The sequence below is a fragment of the Dendrobates tinctorius genome, unplaced genomic scaffold, assembly GCF_039654945.1.
Source record: "Dendrobates tinctorius isolate UK_male_01 unplaced genomic scaffold, ASM3965494v1 ptg000120l, whole genome shotgun sequence".
Taxonomy (NCBI): domain Eukaryota; kingdom Metazoa; phylum Chordata; class Amphibia; order Anura; family Dendrobatidae; genus Dendrobates; species Dendrobates tinctorius.
The window spans coordinates 38893334-38914700 of NW_027361788.1; the positions used below are offsets into that span (position 1 = coordinate 38893334).

General features: G+C 44.8%; 1 protein-coding gene across 4 annotated transcripts in view; it reads right to left on the reverse strand.

The window, feature by feature from the left end:
• Positions 1-21367, reverse strand: part of LOC141046640 (uncharacterized) — a 445193-nt gene that overhangs the window by 112053 nt on the left and 311773 nt on the right. For all 4 annotated transcript variants that reach the window (XM_073541183.1, XM_073541182.1, XM_073541184.1 and 1 more), the window contains exons 11-15: positions 14668-14721; positions 13304-13357; positions 11163-11270; positions 6008-6061; positions 1062-1115 (exon numbers count right to left, since the gene is read on the reverse strand). In XM_073541183.1, coding sequence (XP_073397284.1) covers positions 1062-1115; positions 6008-6061; positions 11163-11270; positions 13304-13357; positions 14668-14721 — 324 coding nt within the window. The remainder of the gene's footprint in view (positions 1-1061; positions 1116-6007; positions 6062-11162; positions 11271-13303; positions 13358-14667; positions 14722-21367) is intronic.

A 21367-nucleotide genomic window follows, 5' to 3' on the forward strand; every position in this document is an offset into this window, starting at 1 on the left:
GTCGCTCAAGAGAACCGTGGCATACAGACCAAGCCACCACTTGGCATTGATGCCAGTCTCTGACTCTGCCTCCTACTTGCTTCTCAGCCTGGGCGCTAACAGGCTAGGCTACACAACACATGCGTACCAAGGGTAGGGGTTTCCAATGAGTCATTCACCAGAGACATTCATACATGCATAGAACTCTCACTCCACATGGTCTAAATCTTTCTCTATATTAGCGCATAGCCGAGCGGCCATGCAAACCTTTTATAGCCGCGTTCTTCCGGGACCTTCCAGACCTTCCTGATGGTCCAATCCGAGCTGGAGAAGGATCTGAGCATGTGATCTCCGATCTCCATTGAGAGATCGTCCCACGGGCATGTTCAGGGACCGAAAGGAGGACTTAGTCCCTGGAGTAGCTCGCTGCTGACCAGCATGCGTTGCTATAACTGGACCAGAGGTGGCAGCAGCAACCAAACCTACAGAGCTGGTCTGAGCAGAGCGCCTGGATCGACGAGTCTGCTGAGCAGCCTCCTCTGTGGCCGGAGAGGAATGGGAGATTGCCGAATGCAAGGCTCGGGATTCCTGCTGTACAGCGACAGGAACTTGATGCCTAACACATGATAAGCATCTCCGCAACAGAAATTAACATGCTGCGGCTTGTAAACCTGCACCATGGGGGAACAGCATCAAATAGAAGCACAGTGCGAATGGGACTTCTATAAATCCCATCCACTGTGCTTGTATCATATCACAGCGCAGGTGAGCTGTGTCCAAGACACTGCTATTCCTGACCATGGGCACATACCCTTATCATTACTTTATACAACTTTTTGTAAGTTGTGTAGAGAACTGCCCCTGTAGGCCAAACGATAACATTGCTCTGCAAGCTAATGAAAGACAAAACCCTGCACCATAGCACCTAAACATTGGGGCACCACATACCAATCTATGATGCCTAGACAATGCAGAGTCTTCATTGTACATTGTATTTGTTCAATTAATGGAAATTACATGAATTTCTCCTGTATAAATACAAAGTGATGATGGGAGATGAATGATATTAGGTGTTTTGTTACCTTTATTCCTTTGATACCTTTTTCCCCAAAGGTTCCAGAAGCTCCGAGAAAACCCTACGAGTAGATAAGACCAGAGGCTACTTTCAACACAAAACTGACATTTATCTTCACAACCAAATCTATATTTATTGTTCAAATGCATCTACAATAAAAGAAAAGCAACTTTGTAAATAGTCTTCATTAAATGTTTTTTGCGTTTTCAGACAACTTGACCTCTTTGGATGACATAATGTGATAAATGTGCAATCTGTAAATTACTTTATAGAAAGAATTATGTTGTCTTACCCCTGAAAAAAATTCCTCCAAAGTGCTGGACACTAAGTATTTTCCCTCTACTTAACGTGATGTCCACTGCCTATTGTCAAGTGTAATCCATCTCCAGCAGCTTTGTCTCTACAGGACGTAAGGTAGGGTCTTTGTCTCTCTACGGGAAGTGTGGTCAGTGTTTGTCTTTCTTTTGTGCGGTTTTCCACCTGCGCCATTCTCCAAATCCGCAGGGGGAAATCCTCAGGGTAAAACCGCACAAAAACCGCAAGAAAACCGCAATAAAAAAGGAAGAAATCCGCAGGAAAAATGCAGGTCATTTGACCTGCGGATTTCTTTAATTCTGCGCGGAAAAATCCGCAGGGCAAAAAAGTACGTGTGCACTTAGCAATAAACATACCACAATTCATGATGCACAGATACGGCAGAGAAATACAATACAATACAATACAATACCAAATAGTTCACTTACATCTTACAATACATGAGTGATATCTGTTGTAAATTCTAAAATACCGTATATACTCGTGTATAAGCCGACCCGTGTATAAGTCGACCCCCCTAATTTTGCCACAAAAATCTGGGAAAACTTATTGACTTGTCTATAAGCCGAGGGTGGAATCCATAGACTATGCCCCCATATGCTGCTCCATAGTTTATGCCCCCATATGCTGCTCCATAGTTTATGCCCCCATATGCTGCTCCATAGAATATGCCCCCATATGCTGCTCCATAGTTTATGCCCCCCATATGCTGCCCCATAGAATAAGCCCCCATATGCTGCCCCATATGCTGCTCCATAGAATATGCCCCCATATACTGCTCCATAGACTATGCCCCATCTGCTGCTCCATAGAATATGCCCCCCATATGCTGCCCCATAGAACATGCCCCATATGCTGCTCCATAGAATATGCCCCCCATATGCTGCCCCATAGACTATGCCCCCATATACTGCTCCATAGACTATGCTCCCATATGCTGCACCATAGAATATGCCCCCATATGCTGCCCCATAGAATATGCCCCATATGCTGCTCCATAGACTATGCCCCCATATGCTGCAAAAAAAAAAAAGCCATACTCACCTCTCCTGGGTCCATCGCCGCTGTCTGCCACTTCTTGTGTCAGTGACTGTTCAGCCAGCAGAGGGGCGGCGCGCACTAATCACGTCACCGCGCCCCCTGCTGCCTAAACGTCACTGACACAGGATGCAGCAGAGACAGCAGTGAGCAGCGATGGACCGGGGGACAGGTGAATATCGCTATACTCACCCATCCTGCCACGGTGTCTGTAGCCTCACTCGCTTCTCCACTGTCTCCCTTCCCTTCCTGTCTTCAGTGGTCACGTGGTACCGCTCATTACCACTCATGAATATGCGCATATTCATGAGTGGTAATGAGCGGCACCACGTGACTGCTGAATACAGGAAGGGAGACAGTGGAGAAGCAAGCGAGGCTGTAGAGACCACGGCAGGACAGGTAAGTATGATCTCAGACACCCCCGCCGCCCCCTAGGTATATGACCCGTGTATAAGCCGAGAGGGGGACTTTCAGCCCCCAAAAATGGGCTGAAAATCTCGGCTTATACACGAGTATATATGGTAGCTCAGAAATCAGACAGTATAGTCCTCCATACAGTATTATGTGCATCACATAGTGCTCCATACAGAATAATGAGCTCCATATATTGCTCCATACAGTATTATGGCCACCACATAATGCTCCATACAGTATTATGGCCACCACAGTCCCTCATACAGTACTATGGGCACCATATAGTGCTCCATATAGAATAATTAGCCCCATGTATTTCTCCATACAGTATTATGGGCACCACATAGTCCTCCATACAGTATTATTGGCACCACATAGTGATCCATACAGAATAATGAGTCCTGTATATTGCTCCATACAGAATAATGGACCCCATCAGATTCTCCACACAGTATAATGAGACCCCTATAATACTCTGTTCAGAATAATGAACCCCATATGTTGCTCCACAGAGTATATTGGACTCCATATAAAATAACGAGCCCCAGATATTGCTCCATATAGTATAATGAGCCCCATACATTACTTCATGCAGTATAATGAGCCCTATATAATGCTTCATACAGTATATGATGGGCCGCATATATTGCTCTATATAGAATGGGCCCTGTTTAATGCTCCATACAGAATAGGCCCATGTAATGCTCCATACAGTATATGATGGGCCCTATATATTGCTCCAAACAGAATGGGCCCATATAATGCTCCATATATAATTGGCCACATATATAATGTTCCATATATACTGTAATTGGCCCCATAAGATACTCCATATATGATGGGTCCCATATGATGTTCCATATATGAACAGCCCCATGAGTTGCTCCATATATAGTTGGCACCATATACTGCTCCATATATAACTGGCCATATAAGATGCTCCATTTATAATTGGCCCCATAAGATGCTCCATATATAATGGGCCACACAAGATGCTTCATATATACTGGGCCCCATATACTGCTCCATATGTAATTGGCTCCATAAAATGCTCCATATGTAATTGGCCCCATAAGATACTCCATATATAACTGGCCGCATAAGATGCTACAAACGTTAAAAAAAAAAGAAATACTCACCTCTCCTTAATGGCTGCTGCTCTGCTCCAGACTCCTCAGCGTCAGCATCTTCTGACTCTGTGCACTGACTGTTCAGGCAGAGGGCGCACAGATGTGACATCATCGTGCCCTCTGACCTGAACATTACAGTCAGAGGACGCGTAAGACGCCATAGCGGTGGGACCGGGAGAGGTGAGTATCGCAAGTACCAGGGCCCGGAGCAAGCGAGCGTCGGACCCCAATAGCGCACCGATGTCCCTGACAGTGAGTGGGCCCCCCTGTCTGCTCAGGGCCCCTGGCACTTGCTGACAGCTGCCCTGGGGAAAGCAGTGAGAGAAAGCCAAACAATTGTTCATTGTAGATGCATTTAAGAAATGTGGGTGCTAAAAAGAACATAGCCTTACAATTTTTAGTAAAAGTCAATTGATATTAAAATGTTTAACACATTTTTACAAACACTGAATAATTGAGACTAATTCATTACGATGGGTTTAACCATCAATCTAGTGGGCTAAATAATATTAGAACCTCAGCCGTGAGTGTCACATGAATGATGTCACGCTCACCTCCCCGGCTGGCACGCTCACCTCCCAGGCTCTCGTCCGCTCTGCGGCTTCTGCAGCCGCTGCCCTGACCGCCGCTTTCCCAGGCCGGTCTCCTGTCACCGCCGCTCCCTCCACCTTGGCCACGTCTCCTCTTCTTGCGGCGCCATCGGCCCCCGCTGCCGCCCGTGCCTCTACACCACCCGGTAATTTCCGGCGCTTCCGGCCCTCTCGCCCTTCCCCCTCTGCTGGCACCTGTCAATCATCGGTCCTGCGACCTGCTGCTGCTCCCTCACAGGTACACAGGTGTGTTGCTAGGTATGCCCCCTAGACCTGGCGCCCTATCCCCTGGTCCCACGGCACAGCTGCACCTTGACCCGGAAGTCCCACAGCATGCTCTATATCAGGCAGCCTCACCCTATGCTCTCTGCCTGACTATCATTTGTGGTATCGGGCCCATGCTCTTCTGCGTTCCTCCTGTCTCTGCGCAGAGTACCTCTCCTGGTCCTCCGCTAAGCTTCCCTGTTTGTGACCTTCCTGTGTTCCCTTCCAGATCCAGCCCGTTCCTGCCTCCGTCTTCCTGCTCCTGTGTCTCGTCCTGTACCTGTTCCTCCCGTCCGCCATTGCTGTCCGCCATTGCCGTCCACCATTGCCATCCACTTCTGTCTCCACGGTTTCAGCAGCCATCCCTGCAGCTGTGCCATCTCCCATCTGGTCGCTTGCACGTTCCTGCCTGCATTCCCTCCCGGCTGTCCCCAGGTATCAGCTTCCGCGGCGATAGTCTCCCTTGGGTCTGCCACTAACGCTCCCTGTATAGGGGGTGGTACACCTGGCCAGCTCGCCCGAGGGAGGTTCATCGTCGCGGTCCTGAGGGTTCACTTCCGGAGGTTCCCAGTCTCTCAATACCTCACAAATGATCCACCATGAGAACTTTTCATGAAAGAACTTCTTGGCACTGGGATTATACATGGAACCCATCATTCTCCCATAATTAGAAGCTGATGATTAAAAGGACAGATATCGCAGTGATACCCATCTTACAGGACAGGGCGTAAATTCCAAGAAACCTAAAGAAGTTCCCCTGGGCAAAGTCTTCACCTGGTCTCCTAGGAGTCCTATCCTTATCTTCTCATACCAGGGACAAAACTGCTCCATCCTTTCTATGACCACAAAGTAAGCTACTTTGGTACTATGACAACCCCTGTCCTAATCTGCCATTAGAGAATATCAACATCATAGCGGAGGGTCCCCCACTCAGGACCAACTTCTAGGAGCCAGGATGGGGAGTAGCTTTGTATTAGTTTTTATAGTGCTTGCAGTTTCTAGCCGTCCTTGTATTACATGGTCAGATATTCACCTGAATGTCTGCAAGGTAATAAATAATACATTACCCCTGCAGCCGCTACTTTATGGAAAATATCTTTCAAGTTGCAACATGACCTGGAAAAATCAGCTATTTGCTGGTGATGCCATGAGCAGAACCCCCTTCATTAAAAATTATTTACTGTATATGATTCAGGACTTACTTCTTCACCTCTGTCTCCTGGAAGACCCTGATCTCCATTAAAGCCTTGAGGCCCCTTTGAAGGAAAACACATTTCAATATACAGCGTTACTATGCTACAATGTCTTTGCCTATGAATACAGTAGCACATATATTTTTGCTTAAAATACAAAGGAAATGTATCATCTTTAATTTTAGCTCTTTTGGGGATCATTTAATCTTCAATTTGCTTAACTGCGCACAGCAACAGTAATTTTGACCAGGGTGCCCAAACATTTACATGCCACTGCATATGTCATTATTTATCTTGGTAAAATATCTAGGACCTTTAACAGATGAATACAAGAAACCTTAAGTTAATTTGGCCCTCATTAAATGTACCTTTAAAAGCTAGAATCCTATATATATCAAATACAAAGTAAATCTCCTTCTCCACTAAAAAAAATAGGCAGGTGGGTAATAAAATGGATCAGCTACTGTATTAATACATTTGGTGGCCACACAGCTTAACCCCTTCACCCCCAAGGGTGGTTTGCACGTTCATGACCGGGCCAATTTTTACAATTCTGACCACTGTACGTTTATGAGGTCATAACTCTGGAACGCTTCCATGGATCCCGGTGATTCTGACATTGTTTTCTCATGACATATTGTACTTCATGTTAGTGGTAAAATTTCATTCAAATAACTTGCGTTTATTTGTGAGAAAAACGGAAATTTGGCGAAAATTTTGAAAATGTCGCAATTTTCCAACTTTTAATTTTTATGCCCTTAAATCACAGAGACACTGCACACAAAAAACTTGATAACTAACATTTCCCACATGTTTACTTTACATCAGCACAATTTTGGAACCAAAATTTTTTTTTGTTAGGAAGTTATAAGGGTTAAAAGTTGACCAGCGATTTCTCATTTTTACAACACCATTTTATTTTTACGGACCACATCACATTTGAAGCCACTTTGAGGGGTCTATATGATAGAAAATACCCAAAAGTGACACCATTCTAAAAACTGCACCCCTTAAGGTGCTCAAAACCACATTCAAGAAGTTTATTAACCCTTTAGGTGCGTCACAGGAATTTTTTTGAATATTTTAAAAAAAATGAACATTTAACTTTTTTTCACAAAAAAAATACTTCATGTTCAATTTTTTTTCTTTTACCAAGGGTAACAGGAGAAATTGGACTGCAAAAGTTATTGTGCAATTTGTCCTGAGTACGCTGATACCTGATATGTGGGGGGAACGACTGTTTCGGCGCATGGCAGAGCTCAGAATGGAAGGAGTGCCGTTTGACTTTTTCAATGCAAAATTGGCTGGAATTCAGATCGGATGCCATGTCACATTTGGAGAGTCCCTGATGTACCTAAACAGTGGAAACCCCCTACAAGTGACCCCATTTTGCAAACTAGACCCCCCAAGGAACTTATCTAGATATGTGGTGAGAACTTTGAACCCACAAGGGCTTTACAGAAGTTTATAACGTACAGCGGTACAATTAAAAAATCATATTTTTTCCACAAAAATGATCTTTTCACCCCAATTTTTATTTTCCCAAGGGTAACAGGACCCTAAAAGTTATTGGGCAATTTGTCCTGAGTACGCTGATACCCCACATGTGGGGGTAAACCACTATTTGGGCGCATGGCAGAGCTCGGAAGGGAAGCAGCGCCATTTGACGTTTTTGGCTGAAATTGAGATCGGACACCATGTCGCGATTGGAAAACCCCTGATGTACCAAAACAGTGGAAACCCCCCACAAATGACACCATTTTGGAAACTAGACCCCCTAAGGAACTTATCTAGATGTGTGGTGAGCACTTTGAACCCCCCAGTGCTTCACAGAAGTTTATAACGCCCGGGAGTGAAAATAAAAAATTCGTATTTTTTCCACAAACATGATCTTTTAGTCACCATTCTTTTTATTTTCCCAAGGGTAACAGGAGAAATTGAACCCCAAAAGTTGTTGTCCAATTTGTCCTGAGTACACTGACACCCCATATGTGGGAGAAAACTACTGTATGGGCACACGTCGGGGCTCGAAAGGGAAGTAGTGACGTTTTGGAATGCAGACTTTGATGGAATGGTCTGCGGGTGTCATGTTGCCTTTGGAGAGCCCCTAATGTACCTAAACAGTGGAAACCCCCCACAAATGACCCCATTTTGAAAACTAGACCCCCTAAGGAACTTATCTAGATGTGAGGTGAGCACTTTGAACCCCCAAAGGCTTCACAGAAGTTTATAATGCCAGGGCATGAAAATAAAAAAAACATATTTTTTTCACAAACATGATCATTTAGTCCCCATTTTTTTTATTTTCCCAAGGGTAACAGGAGAAATTGAACCCCAAAAGTTGTTGTCAAATTTTTCCTGAGTACGCTGACACCCCACATGTTGGAGAAAACTACTGTATGGACACATGTCAGGGCTCGGAAGGGAAGTAGTGATGTTTTGGAATGCAGACTTTGATGGAATGGTCTGCGGGTGTCATATTGCCTTTGGAGAGCCCCTAATGTACCTAAACAGTGGAAACCCCCACAAATGACCCCATTTTGGAAACGAGACCCCCTAAGGAACTTATCTAGATGTGTGGTGAGCACTTTGAACCCCCAAGGGCTTCACAGAAGTTTATAACGCCCGGGAGTGAAAATAAAAAAATCGTATTTTTTCCACAAACATGATCAATTAGTCCCCAATTTTTTCATTTTCCCAAGGGTAACAGGAGAAATTGGACCTCAAAAGTTGTTGTCCAATTTGTCATGAGTACGCTGACACCCCATATGTGGGAGAAAACTACTGTATGGACACACGTCGGGGCTCGGAAGGGAAGCAGTGACGTTTTGGAATGCAGACTTTGATGGAATGGTCTGCAGGTGTCATGTGCGTTTGGAGAGCCCCTGATGTATCTAAACTATTGAAACTCCCCACAAGTGACCCCATTTTGGACACTAGACTCCCCACGGAACTTATCTAGATGTGTGGTGAGCACTTTGAACCCCCAAGTGCTTCACAGAAGTTTATAACGCTCGGACGTGAAAATAAAAAAATCATTTTTTTCCACAAAAATGATATTTTTGCCCCCAATTTTTTTATTTTCCTAAGGGTAACAGGAGAAATTGGACCCCAAAAATTGTTTTGCAATTTGACCTGAGTAGGCTGATACCCTACATGTGGGGGTAAAAAACACTGTTTGGGCGCATGGCAGAGCCTGGAAGGGAAGGAGCACCATTTGACTTTTTCAACTCAGAATTGGCTGGAATTGAGATCAGACGCCATGTTGCATTTGGAGAGCCCCTGATGTGCCCAAACAGTGGAAACCCCCAATTCTAACTCCAACCCGAACCCCAACACACCCCTAACCCTAATCTCAGCCCTAACCCTAGCCCTAACCCTAACCCTAACCCTAGCCCTAACCCTAGCCCTAACCCTGACCCTAATGGAAAAATGGAAATAAATACATTTTTTTATTTTATTATTTTTCCCTAACTAAGGGGGTGATAACGGGGGGTTTGATTTACTATTTATGGCGGGTTTTATGTTTGGCGGCTGTCGCACGCTAAAAGATGCTTTTTATTGTAAAAATAGTTTTTGCATCACCACATATTGAGAGCTATAATTTTTCCGTATTTTGACCCACCGAGTCATGTGAGGTCTTATTTTTTGCGGGACGAGTTGACGTTTTTATTGGTACCATTTTCGGGCACGTGACATTTTTTGATCGCTTTTTATTCTGATTTTTGGGACGCAGAATGAACAAAAACCAGCGTTTCATGAATTTCTTTTGGGGGGGTGCATTTACACCGTTCCGCGTGCGGTAAAATTGATAAGGCGGTTTTATTCTTCGGGTCAGTACGGTTACAGTGATACCTCATTTAGGTCTTTTTTTATGTTTTGTTGGATTTATGCAATGAAAACTATTTTATATAAAAAATAATTATTTTTGCATCGCTTTATTCTGCGAGCTATAACTTTTTTATTTTTTCGCTGATGATGCTGTGTGGCAGCTCGTTTTTTGTGGGACAAGATGACGTTTTCAGCGGTACCATGGATATTTATATGCGTCTTTTTGATCGCGCGTTATTACACTTTTTGTTTGGCGGTATGATAATAAATCATTATTTTTTGCTTTGTTTTTTATTTTTATTTTTTAAGGGGTTCGCTAAAGGGGTTAACTAATGGGACAGTTTTATAGGGCGGGTCGTTTCGGACGCGGCGATACCTAATATGTGTACTTTTATTGTTTTTTTTTGTTTTTTTATTTCCAAAAAATGAATTTATTGGGGAATATTTTTTTTTTTTTTCTAATTTATTTGGCGATTTTTTTAAATTTATTTTAACACTTTTTTTTATTTTTTTTTAACTTTATTAAATAGTCCCAGGTGGGACATCACTGTCCTGTGACAGATCGCTGATCTGTCACATCACAGATCACTGTGACAGATCAGCAATGTGTCACAGGCAGTGCAGAAGGCTTCCTCATGCCTGCGCTTTGCAGGCACTGAGGAAGCCAGCTTCCTGCAGGCCCCCGAAGGCCCCCGTCGCCATCTTGGATTCGGGGGCCAGCAGGAAAGGAGCCCCCCGCAGCAGCGCTGCACATTGCGCTGCCGTGGGGGGCTCAGGGAAGCACGGAGGGAGCCCCCTCCCTGCTGATGCTTCCCTTTAACCCCTGGTACACCGCGATCATGTTTGATCGTGGTGTGCCAGGGGTTAACGTGTCGGGGGCGGTCCGTGACCGCCCCTGACACAATGTGCCAGGTGTCAGCTGTGATAATCAGCTGACACCCGGCCGCGATCAGCGGCGCTCACCACGTGGGCGCCGCTGGTCGCGGTAGACGTACTATCCCATCCATGGGCATAGGGGCCCGGGTCCCATGGACGGGATAGTACGTCTGATGTCAGGAACGGGTTAAATATCTATTGGCCAAGTGTTCATTTGGTCCTTCTTGATGGCCCATGCCTTCTTGCCTTTGTTCAGCAAATGGATTTGTAAAAGAAAATATTCATCAATAATGAGAAGACCCACCCAATATAGAAAGTAGGGACACTTATTAATTTGTACTGCATTGTTAATGTTAATATCAAAAGTCAATGGAAATGCCCTTTAAACCTTAACCCCATAAAAAAGGCCTTTCAACTTCTACTTGTTTTTTTTTTTTGTAGAGGTAGTAAAATTCACCTTTGGTCCTGGTATTCCAGGAGTTCCTGGTTTCCCATCTAGTCCAAAATCCCCATCCCTTCCAGAAGTGCCAGGTATTCCTTGTATTCCCAGAGGGCCTGGCAACCCCTATAATACAGAAAAACATAGTGAGTGAAGTAAAACAGCAACTAATATGCAAAGCATTACTGGATGTGAATGGCTAGCCACCTAAGCTGCACTTACATAGGTAGATTTCCTACATAAATGAGCTTCGATCAATGATATAAGAAGGCCCAAATCAAAATGTATAGGAACGGACAACGGACAGGGTTTATATGATCATTCAGTCTCCCATACCGTTTGCACATTGTTGGCAGTACATCCATAGTTACAGTGCCTTGCGAAAGTATTCGGCCCCCTGGAACTTTTCAACCTTTTCCCACATATCATGCTTCAAACATAAAGATACCAAATGTAAATTTTGGGTGAAGAATCAACAAGTGGACACAATTGTGAAGTTGAACGAAATTTATTGGTTATTTTAAATTTTTGTGGAAATTCAAAAACTGAAAAGTGGGGCATGCAATATTATTCAGCCCCTTTAACTTAATACTTTGTTGCACCACCTTTTGCTGCGATTACAGCTGCAGGTCGCTTGGGTATGTCTTTATCAGTTTTGTACATCGAGAGACTGAAATTATTGCCCATTTTTCCTTGGCAAACAGCTCGAGCTCAGTGAGGTTTGATGGAGATTGTTTGTGAACAGCAGTTTTCAGCTCTTTCCACAGATTCTCGATTGGATTCAGGCCTGGACTTTGACTTGGCCATTCTAACACCTGGATACTTTATTTGTGAACCATTCCATTGTACATTTTGCTTTATGTTTGGGATCATTGTCTTGTTGGAAGACCAATCTCCTTCCCAGTCTCAGGTCTTTTGCAGACTCCAACAGGTTTTCTTCAAGAATGGTCCTGTATTTGGCTCCATCCATCTTCCCATCAATTTTAACCATCTTCCCTGTCCCTGCTGAAGAAAAGCAGGCCCAATCCATGATGCTGCCACCACCATGTTTGACAGTGGGGATGGTGTGTTCAGGGTGATGAGCTGTGTTGCCTTTACGCCAAACATACCATTTGGCATTGTTGCCAAAAAGTTCGATTTTGTTTCATCTGACCAGAGCACCTTCTTCACATGTTTGGTGTGTCTCCCAGGTGGCTTGTTGCAAACTTTAAGCGACACTTTTTATGGATATCTTTGAGAAATGGCTTTATTCTTGCCACTCTTCCATAAAGGCCAGATTTGTGCAGTGTACGACTGATTGTTGCCCTATGGACAGACTGTCCCACCTCAGCTGTAGATCTCTGCAGTTCATCCAGAGTGATCATAGACCTCTTGGCTGCATCTCTGATCAGTCTTCTCCTTGTTTGAGATTAAAGTTTAGAGCGACAGCCGGGTCTTGGTAGATTTGCAGTGGTATGATACACCTTCCATTTCAATATGATCGCTTGCACAGTGTTCCTTGGGATGTTAAAGTTTTGGAAATAATTTTGTATCAAAATCCAGCTTTAAACTTCTCCATAACAGTATCACGGACCTGCCTGTCGTGTTCTTTTTTCTTCATGATGCTCTCGAGGGGTCAGATGTTATACACCTGAGGGGCGAGGGGGCCGGATGTTATACACAAGTGGCAAGGAGCTTGATGTTATACACTGGGTGTAAGGGGCCGTTGTTGTAAACCGCGTGTGAAGGGCTGGATGTTACACACCGAGGGCGATGGGGCTGATTGTTACACATTGTGGTGCCAAATGTTATATATCGGGGCGAGGAGTCGGATGTTATACACCAGGGGGGCGAGGGGCCGGATGTTATACATCGACTGTGAGGGGCTGGATGTTACTATATACATCGGGAGCAATGGGGCTGAATGTTATACTTCGTGGGGCCGGAGGGTATATACCAGGGGCAAAGGGATGGAGATGAGAGGTGACAGGTTATACACCAGGGGAGAGAGACTGGATGTTACATACTGAGGGACGAGGGGCTGGGGTTATACGCTTATTCCATTGGAAGTACTGTAAATGAGAACCTGATTTCAGTAGACAATACTCTTGCCCATATGTTGTATCTATAGCCAACATCAAGTGGCAACAGGTGGTTGATTGATCACTAAAAATTCATACCATGTGACCACAATGCCCCTTCACTCCTGGTCCACCTGCGGGTCCAATCATACCCTGCAAATAAAATATATAAAAAATAACATTAATTATTGAAACTAAAATTGACTGTAGGGTAACATCCCAGGGTGCGGCTGATGTGCGCAATCAGTAGCCATGTTTCCCTGCAGGGACAAATGAGCCCATAAGTATAAAGTATGGCAACACTGAGGAATTACCTGCAAGCTTGTGCTTATTATAAATTTATTAATATTATTCTACTATTATTACTACAGTATTACTGTACATGTATTTTTATTGATAAATGAACAGATGTGTGGCTTTCCATTCTGAATAACAGTGAGGTAATCATCTCACCAAAACGATGGTAATTACTTCATCAATCAAGGGCAATTATTGTAATTGTAGAATGTAAGTCGGCAAGGACAGGGTCCCCTCCCCTCTGTACCAGTCTGTCATTGTAAATTTGTTTACTGTTAACGATATCTATAACTATGTATGTAACCCCTTCTCATGTACAGCACCATGAAATTAATGGTGCTATATAAGTAAATAATAATAATAATTAATGAATTTGCCACAACTCAAGTGCAACAATGACACCTGCAGGATTCAAGGTAGTACTGCGGCCTTTAAAAACAATTTAGGTTGTGTTCACATCTGTGTGATGTCGCAAATGCAGGACACAATACTGCAGCATACAGGGCTCTTTTGTCTGGTAACATGATAAACACAATGATGGAAACCCAAGGGACTATTATAGTCAAGGGTGCAGTCTATCACTGCGGCTATGACCGAGAATGACAATGGAAATGAACAACAATGGTGCGAGCAGAACTTTATAAATTATATTATTTAATGATATAGAGTCATCAACGGTTGTGTGCTTAATTAATCTGGGAGGAGACACAGATTACATGTTAGAAAAAACTTTTTGACAGTTAGAGTGATCAATGAGTGGAACAGGCTACCACGAGAGGTGGTGAGTTCGCCTTCAATGGAAGTCTTCAAACAGAGGCTGGACAGACATCTGACTGGGATGATTTAGCGAATCCTGCTTTGAGCAGGGGGTTGGACCAGATGGCCCAGGAGGTCCCTTCCAACTCTACCATTCTATGATTCTATGAAAAAGGTTCTCTGGTGCCTGTCACTTCTGCATCTGGAGGTGAGAGGTAGTGATGACAGTGCATCTGCCGGCATCAGCACAGGATCGACTGGCCGCGCACACGATCTGACAGGTACCTGTAAATGCAACAGGATTAGTGCCTCCAATGCAGAAGTGAGTGTTACCGGAGAACCACTTTAAGGTTATTAATACATTAAAGTAATCTATAATCCAAAGGAGAGAAGTGTATTGGATTTCTCACCGGATTGCCTGGCCTCCCATGTATACCAGGAAGACCTATTGGTCCACGGCTTCTCTATAAGAAAGGCAGAAAGGTGAGATAACATGAAATAAATATTATTATATAGTTTCTAATATAGTATAACTGTTTGGCTGGTGGTTTGTGGTAAAACAGGATGGAATTCTGCTAATGATACATCATCAATACATGAATAGAGTGTATCCAAGAAGGTATGTAAATGTAGAATTTCTAAGAAAAATTAAAGTGACCACAAGAATTTTCTGTCCTGTATTAGCCCTGCGGTGTTAACTTGTATGGACACGTAAGGCTTAGTAAATAGCTATACACAGGTATATAGTAGCTGTACACAAGTAACTCTACTATTCGTGCTAAGACTGGTCTTACAGAGTTACCGAAGTGAAATAGGACAGGGGCATTTGGGTGTCCAAAAGATAATCTACAGTAGCTCTTTTGAGGTTCCTTTAAAGGCAATTTGTGCTGTTAGCTATACTTTAATTCCATCTATTGTATTTGTTGTACTTTGCTGCCATCTACTGGCCATTGTTATATTAAGTTCTTCATGTATTATTACTGAGCTTACCCATAATACCTTTCTTTTTGCAACTCCTCCTATTTTTATCTCTTTTCCTTCTTCTTGGTCAGTGCCATCTTGGACAACACAAGCTTAAGGACTGGAGAAAGGATTCTCTTGTTACCTCTAACTTAGTGCTTCTAACTTGCAGTACTAACTCCTACCTCATCTTCATCCCTTCATCTTCCCTGACGTATCACCTCATCTCATCAAGATACTGTGAATAAAACCTGTTGAAGTCATCACTGCATCATCCTTTCAGACTAATCACATACAGCTCATCAGGTATCGTAGCACGAGTTAGTGAGTTAATGCTATGTGCTATTGCTTATACAGAGAACCGTGTTCACATCCTTCAGACACATCTCACCCATGTACATCGGTGGCAGAATAGTAACAAGAGACCCATGTGTGCAGTGTCTGTGTGCATATGCATTGTCTGCTAGTGGGTCGCCCTCCCAAGGCTGTGGGGTACTCGGTACCGGGCCGGTATCAGTGGGATGTGTCACAGCAGCAGTGACCCGGACCGTGGCCCTGGGCGCCCAAGTAATGGGGAAAGGTGAATGGTGGAATATAGTTAGATGAATAGTTTGTGACGCCACCTGTGGTGTTCGGCAAGGGAGGTGTTAAGCCGACACTGCATGCAGATCCGCTGGGACTGATGGTATGGTGCAGCAGAGATGTAAAAGCTCCCCACAGGTGAAGCTGTAGTCCCAGGGCAGTGTAGATGTGGTTGGCACGGGGATGTAGCGGTGCCGGAAAGGTAGGAAGCAGACAAGACACAGAAGGGTGCAATTTCTGTACCTTTACTTGATAAAAGCAGTCCAGGGTCCTGATTACAGATGGTAACGGAGCAGGCTAGCCTGGAAGCAACTCAGGGATTCTCTCTCAGCAGATGGGCTGTGCAGTCTCCTTCCTAGCGCTTATTTGAGTGAAGTACTCCTAGTACTGAGTTACTCTGAAGTTCCTCTCAATTCTCTTCTATTCTCACTCCTCGTATGGCAGACAGCTGTAGCCGCTATTCCTCTCTTGGCTCACTCCGTGCTGTTGTGCCTCTGAGTCTTAGCTGGGAGTAGTGCATTTACAGCCTTCTACTCCTCTGGTGTCTGTTGCTGGACCATTAGTATCCATATGACCGTGGAGACCAGGCTCCAGTTCATGCGCTCTCACTGGAGATGAGCCTTTTCTCTCTGCTCAATCTCCGCGCTCCTTCCACATGTCTGCACACTTCACCCTCCGCAGACTAACTCAGCACTCCTTCCTCTTGGCCCTCAGAGAGCACTCATCCCCTTAATTCCAGTTCAGAGCTCCCCCTGCTGGCCTGGAGTGGAACTGTGTTGCATGCATAGATTGACTGCGAGAGAGACCCGTCATTGCCTTCAAGCCTGGTATTACCCTCCCTGGAGGAAAGCAAAGCCACTGTGGCGGCCATGCTCCTGGGGGCGCCACACTAGTATGACCATCCGCCATCTTAGCTAAAGCATGTCCACAAAAAGCACCATGGATCCCTCTGTGAAAGAAGCACATCATGTTCCTGACATCACAGATGCTCCAGGAGCAGAGTCCACACTTACTGCAGAGCAGGGTGTACAACCCAAAAGTGTAACCAGGCTGGCACAAAAGGTCAGAGAAAACTTTGAGACAACTTTAGATGAGTTCCATGATAACCTAGATCCTTTGTGGGGCAGAGTTGATCATCACTTAGCAGCTCTTCCATGCTCTAACAATGACGCAGCAGATTTAACCGCCACATTGAATCGTTTATCTGCCACCTATGATCACTACTAGAGGCTGTCTGCAAAGTACATCACATTCCTGAGTAACTGTGACATGGAAGATGCCCCAACAGAGCTAGCTGAAAAAGAAACTTCTCCAAGTAAAGACCTCATTAGTGCAAGATGCCCAGGATAAGGCAGAACTCTGCATCGCACACCTCCTAGAGGTTAGCTCACATTGTACATCATCGACCAAAATCATATCTCGATCTTCCAGATCATCCCACTCCAGGAAGTCAACATTGTCTGACAAGCTACTGGAAATCCCTGCGCCTGCAGAGGAAGCTAGAGTAAGAAGTTCCTTTGCTAGGGAGGAGGCTGCGATAGAAGCCCAATTAAAAATGAAGGAGGCCGGGAAGGAGGCACAATTAAAAAGGCAGGAAGGAGGTCCATTTGAAAATACTCCAAGCAGAAAGGGAAGAAGCAACTGCCCTTGCTAAACTGAAGGTCCTTGAACAAGCACTAGGTCAAGATGCTGATATGAACTGCCTTGTTCCAGGAGAGATGGAGGACCCAGCTAATCGCACTACTGACTACGTGCTAAGACATTTAACACCCGTACCAGTGCCACCGCCGTTCTCCCACACAGACGCACCCATAAGACAAGAGATGTCGACCCCTACTGCCAACAAAGTAACTTTCAGCACTAACCCATAATTTAGGCTGCAGCCAGCAGACCCTATAGAGACTAAACCACAGCTTAACCCTCATGCCGCATCATTTCGTCCTGATTAATCGCAGTCATATAAGCCAGAGAACTTACATTCCCCGGGGAAACCACAAGTTAAACCTGCAACTATGACAGGGATATCGGACATGTCTGACTTTGCCAGATACATGATTCGCAGGGAGTTAATAAACATCAATCTCTCAAAGTTTGATGATTGTGCCGAAAATTATAGAGCCTGGAAGTCGACCTTTTAAACAGTAATTCAAGACTTTAATCTCACCGCCAAGGAACAACGGGATTTGCTTGTTAACTGGTTAGGCCCTGAATCAGCGGAGTGCATCACAACAATAAGGGCAGGTCACATGGACCATTCAGATGCAGATCTTATTGCAACATGGGAGAGACTGGAGCAAACCTAAGGCAGCTCAGAAGCTATAGAGTGTGCCTTATTTAAGAAACTGCAGACCTTCCCAAAAATAACTAAAAAGGACAACCAAACTTCAAGACCTGAGTGACCTGCTAAAGGAATTAGAATTGGCAAAATTAGACCCAGATCTTTCAGGACTGAGTTACCTTGATACTGCTCATGACGTGAATCCAGTAGTGTCCAAGTTGCCATACAGCATGCTGATAAATGGGCAGACTATGGCTCACGGTATAAAAGGGCATAATGTGTCTTTTCCTAAATTTTCACATATTTCCAAATTGGTCAGTGATCAAGCTCTGAAGAAGAATGATCCCAGCTTCGATTTCACTGAATCTACTCTACCAGCTTCATTGTCATCATCTGCAAGGTATGATAACATTTCCACCAAACGTAGAGTTAAGGGGCACAGTATCTGTGAGAAAGACTGATGTTCCACTTACAGCACCCGCCTTCACTAAAACAAATGCTGTTGCTCCTAAGGTTTGGAACAGTAACCATATGTGCCCTATCCACAAAAGACCTCACCCTCTTGAATGTCGTGGACTCAGGGCAAAGACTTTGCAGGAGCGCAGAGATGCTCTCAAGGAGCTTTGGATATGTTTTAAGTGTTGTGCCTACTCAGACCACCTTGCTAAGGACTGTAAGGCCATCATTAAGTGCACTGAATGCAGAGGTGACAAACACGTTACATCTATGCATCCCACACCTGCTCCACACAATGCACAATCTTCTGCAGCATCTAGTCCTGCTCAAAAGCATGGCGGATAGCCACAAGTTCCTGATCCTACTGCAACTGCTGTTTCTTCCTCATGTATTGAAGTTTGTGGAGAAGAAACTGGTCCTAAATGCTGTGCCAAGGTATGCCTTCTTGATGTCTATCCAGAAGGACAATACGACAAGGCCTCCAGAATGTATGCCAGAATAGATGAGCAGAGCAACAGGTCTAAGGTCAAAAGCCAAAACTCTTTGAGATCTTCAATAGAAAAGGACAAACGAATCCATATATCCTCACCACCTACTCTGGTCATTTAGACTTCTGGCAGAAGAGCCTCTGGGTACAATGTCTCTTCAATAAAAGGGAGCGTGCAAATACCCTTACCAACTTTAATTGAATGTGACCAGATACCTGATAACAGAGAACAAATTCCCACTCCGGAAACCGCGGATTCATCCCCACTTGAGGCACCTAACTAACCAGACACCTCCTCTGGACACAAATGCTGATATTCTAATCCTACACGGGATAGACATTCTGAGGGTTCACAAGGAGCACCAACAATGCAACGGCCCAGAGGACAACAAAATCGCCTTATCCATAGAAGACAAGGAATTTATTAAAATAATGGACAGTGGATTCTTCAAGAATAAATCTGACTGCTGGGTTGCTCCCTTACCCTTCAGAGAACAGGCCTTATCCAGGTTCACCTCATTGCAGAGAATATTAAGAATCAAGTCTGAAATGAAAGATGATTTTCTAGCCTTTCTGTATAAGATATTGTGCAATGACCATGCATAGCCAGCTCCACCCTTGCAAGAGAATGAAGAATGCTGGTATCTACCTTCTTTTGGAGTCTATCATCCGAGAAAACCGAAACAAATCAGAATGGTGTTCGATTCAAGCGCCAAGCATCATGGTGTATCTCTGAACGACGTTCTTCTCATTGGTACCAATCTGACTATTAACCTGATGGGAGTACTCATGAAATTCAGAAAAGAGCCAGTCGCTATTACTGCTGACATTGAACAAATGTTCCATTGTTTCATCGTGCGACAAGATCACAGAAATTATTTCTGTTTTCTATGGCACCGAGATGACACAGACAAGGAAATGGTTGAATACCGCATGAAGGTGCACATGTTCGGAAACAGTCCTTCTCCTGCAGTTGCTACGTTGGATTGCCTCTGATAGCAAATCAGAGTTCGGGAAGGATGCCCAACAGTTCGTTGAAAAGGACTTCTACGTGGATGATATTCTCAAATCCCTGCCCACTCCAGAAGAAGCCATAGATCTGCTCAAACGGACACAAGGTATGCTTTCTAAAGCTCATTTAAGATGGCATAAAATTGCCTCCAATAGTGCTGCTGTCATGAAGGCCTTTCACCCTAATGATCAGGCCGCAGAATTCAGGGACTTGGATCTAAGCTCAGACAATCCACTAGTACAGAGAAGTCTGGGCTTGAGATGGAACTTGCTGAAGGACTCCTTCAGCTTTCAGGTTAGTGCAGAAAAACCATATACTTTAGTGTGGGGTTCTGTCAGTGGACAACAGTCTATACGATCCTTTCGGGTTTGTTTTGTGGCGCCCCTGAGGCTCAGTCACCACAGAGGTACTGCACCTTCTCCTAAGGTGTAGTGCTCCACCATCCTGGTAAGTTGGGAGCTCCTTTCCGCACTCCAACACTTGCATCCCACACACAGGATAGTTCAGCACTGATCACATTGCGGCTCATGCTTAGAGGGTAGCAGAGCACCTCTGGTGATTCCTTGCTTCGTAACACGAGATGTGCTGGGAGGTGGGTGGAGTTGAGATCCATATAAAAGAGTGGGAAAGTTTAGAATTACAGGTCAGTCTGGGGTGAGTCCCAGAGGAGTGAGAAGGACAGTCAGTCAGAAGAGTCTGAGGACGGGTCCGAGGAGAGAAGGAGTGCTGCAGCTGCCTCGGCACGGGAACGAGAAGAGAAGGAGAACGTAGAACTGCAACCTAAGCTTCCACAGAGAGAAAGATAAGTACGGAACGAAGGAGTAGGAGAACAGAGAGGAGGAGTGGGTTGGATAGGAACCCTGCCTATAGGTTATCAGCGCAAGGCCGGGGCCCGGTCCCCGAGGTTGTATGGACACTTATGATTCTGCAGCAGACACCGGTGGAGTAGTTGGCTGTAAATGCACTACTCCCATCCAAGACTTGGGACACAACAGCAACACGGATAGAGAGCCGGGATCCAGAAGGTCCCTGATCAGGCTACAGCTGTCTGTCATACAAGTAGAGTTGTTAGGAACATCTGACAGGAGGAACTTCAGAGAACCACGGTACTGGAGCTCTTCACACTAAAAGGCGCAATAGAGGAGTCGTTCAGGAAAGGTACATGTTGGTGGAGTGTTGGAGAGGAGAGCCCTGACTTGCCCGGAAGGTTGATTGAGTCTCTACCACGGAGGACACGGCATGGAGGCAGGCACCAGTAGGTACCACGAACTGTGAGTAAAGCTTTGAAGAAGAAGGGCGTGAAGAGATGGGAGATCCTAGGAAAAGACCGCGAAG